Raw genomic sequence first — 6,000 nt, forward strand, 5'->3', positions numbered from 1 at the left:
AATTGGAGTCGCAGGTATACAGGATGGTGAAGATGATGTTTGGTACACTTGCCTTCATTGGCCAGAACATTGAGTCTAGGAGTTGGGACATCATGTTGCAGCTGTACAGGACATTAGTGGGGTCACTTTTAGAATACTGCATACTACTCTGGGTCACCCTTCTATAGGAGTGTTGTTCTTAGACTTGAGAGGCTGCGGAAAAGATTTACAAGGATGTTGCTGGGATTGAAGAGTTTGAGTTATAGGGAGAGCCTGAATAGGCTGGGGCTATTTTCCCTCAAATGTCCGAGTCTGTGGAGTTACATTATAAAATCATACAAGGCATGGATAGGGTGAACAGCTAAGGTCTTTTTCCTGGTGTGGGGGAGTTTAAAATTAGAGGGCATAGGTTTAAGGTGAGAGGGGAAATATTTGAAAGGGACCGTAAGGGGTAACTTTTTCACACAGAGGGAATGAGCTGCCAGAGGAAGTGATGGAGGCAGGTACAATCACAATATTTGAAAGGTATCTGAATGGGTATATGATTAGGAAAGGTTTAGAGGGGCATGGGCTAAACGCTGACAGATGGGGCTAGGTCACATTGGGATGTCTGGTTGACGTGGACGAGCTGGACTGAAGCGTCTGTTTCCGTGCTTCATGACTTCATGACTGTACAACTTAGCAACTTTATAGTGCTGTTCGTAATTTCAGTTTGTTCCCAACCACTGAAGTACCTTTGAAGTGCAGTTACTGTTGTAATGTTGGAAATAAAGCAACAATTTAGTATACAGCAAGATCCCACAGACAGGCAGATAATTATGATGAATTGTAAGCAATTGTGATTAAGAGATAAACCTTTACCAGATGTGTACCTCTCCTCTTTCAGGAATCTGAAAGTGACTATCCCTCACTTGAATTCCACTGGAATTCGGCTTTCCAATTCCAACAGTTCCACACTATCCCTTCCCTCCTTTTGTCACCATAAAGTCGATGCTCCTTTCAGCTTTTGTGAGTTGCACCCGAATTTCTTTCCCCATCCCTGTATAATGAGAATGCAGTAATTAAAAACAGTTTGCATGAGCAGCTCTCCAAGCTCAAGAAAATGCTGATTGATTGAGGAAATCAGAGTTTCTCCCACCCACTCTGGAGAACACACAATCTTTTCAGCTCAGCCACATCCTGCTGGTTTTGAGTTAGGCAATCAAAATTGGCATCCATCGAGTTCATATGGGACACTATATAAGTAATCACTGCTCTTAGAATCCTAAAAATGTACAGCATGGAAAGAAGCTATTCAGTCCATTATATAAAATCTAAATTTATGGTTGTTACCCCTTGTATATCACAGCTGTTCAAGTGCATTATCAACTACTTATTAAATGCTTATTGCTTCCACCATTGTTTCATGCAGTGAGTTCCAGATCCTCACCACCTTCTATCTGAGTGAAAAGAATTCTCCTTGAAACCTGTCCAAAGCTTCTATTTTAACACAATTCTAATGGAGGGAAGTGAAAGAGCATTAAAGGATATATTTCTGGTCTGGGTGGAGGTAAAGGAGACTCTGGAACAATAACCGTTGTTGTACTCCTAAAGTGTGTGAGATACAAAATAAGTTATAGCAAAGGGAAACTGAAGGTGAGAGAAAAGTCACTTATTAGACAAACAGTTTCTCGTTCTGTCCAGGAACCAAAGAGATATTTTCAAGATACCAGTCAAGAGGTAATAACTGATTTCAATTCTTGACCAGTGTTGGGCTTTATGGGCAGCTGAGATGTGTTGAAAAGTGTGAATTGTTTTTAAATGCGAAGAAACCACAAACATTCTGTTGGAGATCAGAGGATATAACAATGTGCCCTTAAATGAACAAGGACTCCGCTGAAGCCATTGGAAATGAGCTTTAGAGGTTGATTGAGTGGCAATGAGTGATCCGTAGATACTACCAGCAGAATCTTTACCTTTGATAGGTCATAAACTGGAAGTCTGACTGATATATAACTTCACTTTTCCATGAAGTTAATGGGAACATAAGTTAGATGAGATTTCCTAGCGCAGTTAATCAGTTGACGTTCATTGAACAGCCTCAATTAAGTTGAAGTTTCTGCCCAAAGTGTTTGAAACATTGAAATAAGCAATTTAGTTGAAGTTCACCTTCAGCCAGGTTGCAAAATAGATGTGAATAGGGCTTAATTGCAAAGGAAATCGGGTAGAATTCAGAGATAGTAGGAGATGATTTTCTGAAGAAGGGTCTAGGCCCAAAACGTCAGCCTTCCTGCTCCTCTGATGTTGCTTAGTCTGCTGTGTTCATCCAACTGTACACCTTGTTACCTCTGAATAGTAATTAAGGCAGATTTCCTTTGGAGAGGCTGAGAGGTGAGAGAAAGAGGAGAGAATCCAAGAAATCCCTACATCAAATGAAATGTAGATATTGTAGAAAGTGAGATCATTCAGCTTGTCCATGCTAGCTTTTAGCTAATCTAATCCTGCTGCTTGCTCCAAATAGGTAAACAATATAGAACATACAATGCGGGAATTGAATTGGATGAGGCTGCAAATGTGCAAAGTTTTGAGTGGAAATTTGAAATTGCTCTGCTGTTCTTATTCTTAACAGCAAAGAAGCAAAATTAACATCTCATTGAAGTTGAGTCAATTCTTGTAACAAAACCTTTTCTTTTCCCTACAGGAAATGATTTAAATTTGACAAAGGTTCCTCGGGCACAGACCTTCCCTAGCTACATCTCAGAACAGAGTCATGAGCACCAATATTTATTATCTCCATCAAGTGGCTATGGATCAAGCTACAGCTCTGGGCTGGCCCAGTGATGTTCATCAAACAATGGGAAAATGACTGTGAGCCAGGTCACACTGGTGCTGGGAGAACCCTGAATATACAACAGCGAGGGAGGGTGAGGACTAAATACAGGTGAAACAAGACTCAGTCAGCTGTTACTGTACTCTAAGCATTCAGGTGATAAACTGAAGATTCATAGGCTTAAAAAGAATTTGTTTTTTATTAATCGGCTCCCACCTGCTAATACGTACTTACCTCCTTGAGAAGTGGTATTTGATTTGAAAATAAAAATACCATATAGAATATTTTTTAAAATCCTATTGCTGCAAACAAAGCTTCTGTGTGTGTGAGAAGCACACTTGTTTGGATAAGTTTAGAAGTGGTTGAGTCAAATAGTCTTTATCTGCTACAGCTGTCTGTTACACAGAGGTCTGTTAATATAATTCAGGTGTTTACTTTCAGATTTGGCCAAGCAATTGCACATATTTATCAAATTACCTTTGTAAGAAATAACAAATGCCCTGGATTGCTCTATTTCACCTGTGATCAGCTCACAGGTTTATTTGAGGCCATTTTCTTTGTTTATCGAGTTGAGTATTCTTTGTGGAATAAGGGCTCAATTGTTTCTCATTGGCAGAATCTTTTCAGTGCCTGGGTAGGGAGAGAAGCAAGGGGTTCCCATGGATAGTCAGTTTTTGTAAGAGGACCATCCAGGTGGTGTACTGCTTGAACAGTCCAACATGGGAAACAAGAGAAATGAATGACTCGCTCAATCACCTAACGACAGTAGAAATTGCAGAATAAGGAAAACAAAATAGAAACTGTCTCTGCTGGCATATTGAACAAGTTCTGCTCAATTCTCCATAAAACAAGTTAGTAGCCAGGTACTAATGTCATCTTAGAGGAAACACTCAAAAGTACATTGCGTAACTGTACCTTCTACCCCATTGTACCTGTGAAGTGCTATCTGGCTTATTGAAAAACAGATGCAATCTGAAAAACATAGACTGTTTTGCTGGCCTTTCCCTGCACATGGAAGGGCCATGTTAAGTTCTGTTGACCTTTCAGTGGCAATTGATTGTCAACCAAGAGCACAAGGTGGATTTTTAGTTGCTCCAACTTTAAAGCTCCATCAGGCTTAAAATTTGAGGCTTGAGGAAACTGGAGTTAAATTGATCCTCCCCGGGAACAGGTGAATTGCATCTGTGATCACTACAAGAAATGCAGAAAATTCTGGAAGCACTCCACAGCTCAAAATTTATTGATAGATATGCCCGTTTCGATAAAGGGTCCACATCTAAATGCTAGTTTGTCGGTCTCACTTCCAGCAATTTCTGCTTTTCTTCCCGCATCTGCATAATTTTGTGGATAGTCATCATTAATATTTACAGTGATTGGACATGCATTATTCTTTATATATCCTGCATATGCAAGTTGATTTTTGTTTAAAGGAATACAGACGGCTGCATCCAAGTTACTCAAGTGAAACCAAATTTCAGGATTTCTGGGACAACCTGAAAGAGACAAATTCAGGTGATGTATGAAATATGCAAGCCAATCCTCTTTGCAAATTAAGCCACACAACAATAGTTTAAATATTAATTTAAACTGGGAAAGTTGGCATTAGACAATCAAACTGTGAATCAAGACATTGTATGAAGAAACTTTTCTTTGCCAAACATAATCTCCTGAATCTCTGAAGTGTAATCTTGCAATGGCATCCCACAAACTAACCTGCCCAACTGGTAAACTTATCCTTAGCATGTGGTTGTATTGTTATTGTTATTGCTATTTTGGAAATTTGTGTTTTTATTACAATACTCATTCCTGTGAGTGTGTAGTAAGACAAAATGAAGTTATTGAGAAAAACTCCATCCCAGAGTTGGACTGCACATGCTATGATGTGGGGTTTTGGACAGAATCAGCTTTCTAAGGGGCCTGCCTGTCTGGTAAAATGAATTGCAACACATCTTACCTAACAAATTAGGATCTATGTAATCAAGATGATCTTTTTTGTTGTAAATAAATACTGTTTGTAAGAGGAGGATGAGCAGACACTACAAAGGCCTATGATTATGATGAAGGGATCTTGATTATCAGCATGAAATTAAGTTGCAGTACATGTAGCAGTGCTAGAATTTCAGTTCCGCCTTTGGAATGAGCATCCTACCAGAAAGAACAACACAACATCCAGATACGTTCAGGTGTTTGTGTGGTGGAGGAAGACTGACGGAACCTTGATTATGTCTTGAAAAATGATCAAGAGCCCTATTCTAGGCATACTTGGACCAAGCAACTAAAATCATTCAAGATTGTCTAGTTAGGACCAGGAATTAAGTACAATAAAATGTTATGTCAAAATGCAAGGATGCTGTTGTTAAAACCAGTATTCTGGCTATGATAAAAATGAATATCAAAGCTACTAAATAGAGATACTTAGATTGGCAAATATAAGATGGAGTAAATGCAGATATTTATAATCAGGAATTAATAATCTAAGATGGTATGTTCTATGCAAGATGAAAAGCGCAAACTCATTGTTGCAAATGTGAGAATATGACCAGCGGCATTTCAGGTAGATTCTACGCAGTCCATCAGATGATTTTTATTGTCAGCCCCAAGAGTCACCATCTGGCATCACTATTGCTCCAATATTGATTATAGAACATTAAGATATTCAAACAATTTTAACCAAACTAGCAAGACACTGAAGGCAGCAGCCTAACAGAATGTCCAGGGATGTCACAGAAACCTTAATGAAAAATTTTAAAATAACAGTTTCTGAGAAATAAATGAGCAACGACGATCTGGAGAAGGGAAATATTGGCCTAATGATGGCAAATGTGCTTTAAGAACAGCAATGACAAAAATGCTTCTTGGTGATCCAGGTTGGACTCTGAAAAAAACTAAATATGATCCACACAGTCAAGCAGCAGTGGAAGAGCAGCACTAAGAACTTTGAGAGCTTTCTTGGAGCAAATTCTGGTACGGATAACGAATTACTGCTAGCCAGACAGCAATTAAATGAAAAAGGGATTCAAGAGCTGGACAGGGCAAGTGCAGTGGCATATATCGAGATCAACTGAATTAATTTTTTGAAAGACTTGAAACACAGGAATTAAAAGAACTATAAAACACAGTAGGAGATAAACTTATTTCAGACCACCATGGACACTGTCTTCAAGCAAAGGAACAAGAGGAGGTTAGATTAGGTGACCAAGAAGGTATGAACC

At 39.0% G+C, this 6,000-nt stretch overlaps 1 protein-coding gene across 1 annotated transcript in view; it reads left to right on the top strand.

Annotated features, from left to right (window-relative positions):
- Nucleotides 1-5,207, top strand: part of dok6 (docking protein 6) — a 405,108-nt gene extending 399,901 nt beyond the window's left edge. The window contains exon 8 of the mRNA XM_048529673.1: nt 2,660-5,207. Within this exon, the coding sequence (XP_048385630.1) occupies nt 2,660-2,799 (140 nt within the window). The 3' untranslated portion in view covers nt 2,800-5,207. The remainder of the gene's footprint in view (nt 1-2,659) is intronic.
- Nucleotides 5,208-6,000: the final 793 nt, after the last annotated feature.

The sequence above is a fragment of the Stegostoma tigrinum genome, chromosome 5 (genome assembly GCF_030684315.1).
Source record: "Stegostoma tigrinum isolate sSteTig4 chromosome 5, sSteTig4.hap1, whole genome shotgun sequence".
In the NCBI taxonomy this organism is placed as follows: domain Eukaryota; kingdom Metazoa; phylum Chordata; class Chondrichthyes; order Orectolobiformes; family Stegostomatidae; genus Stegostoma; species Stegostoma tigrinum.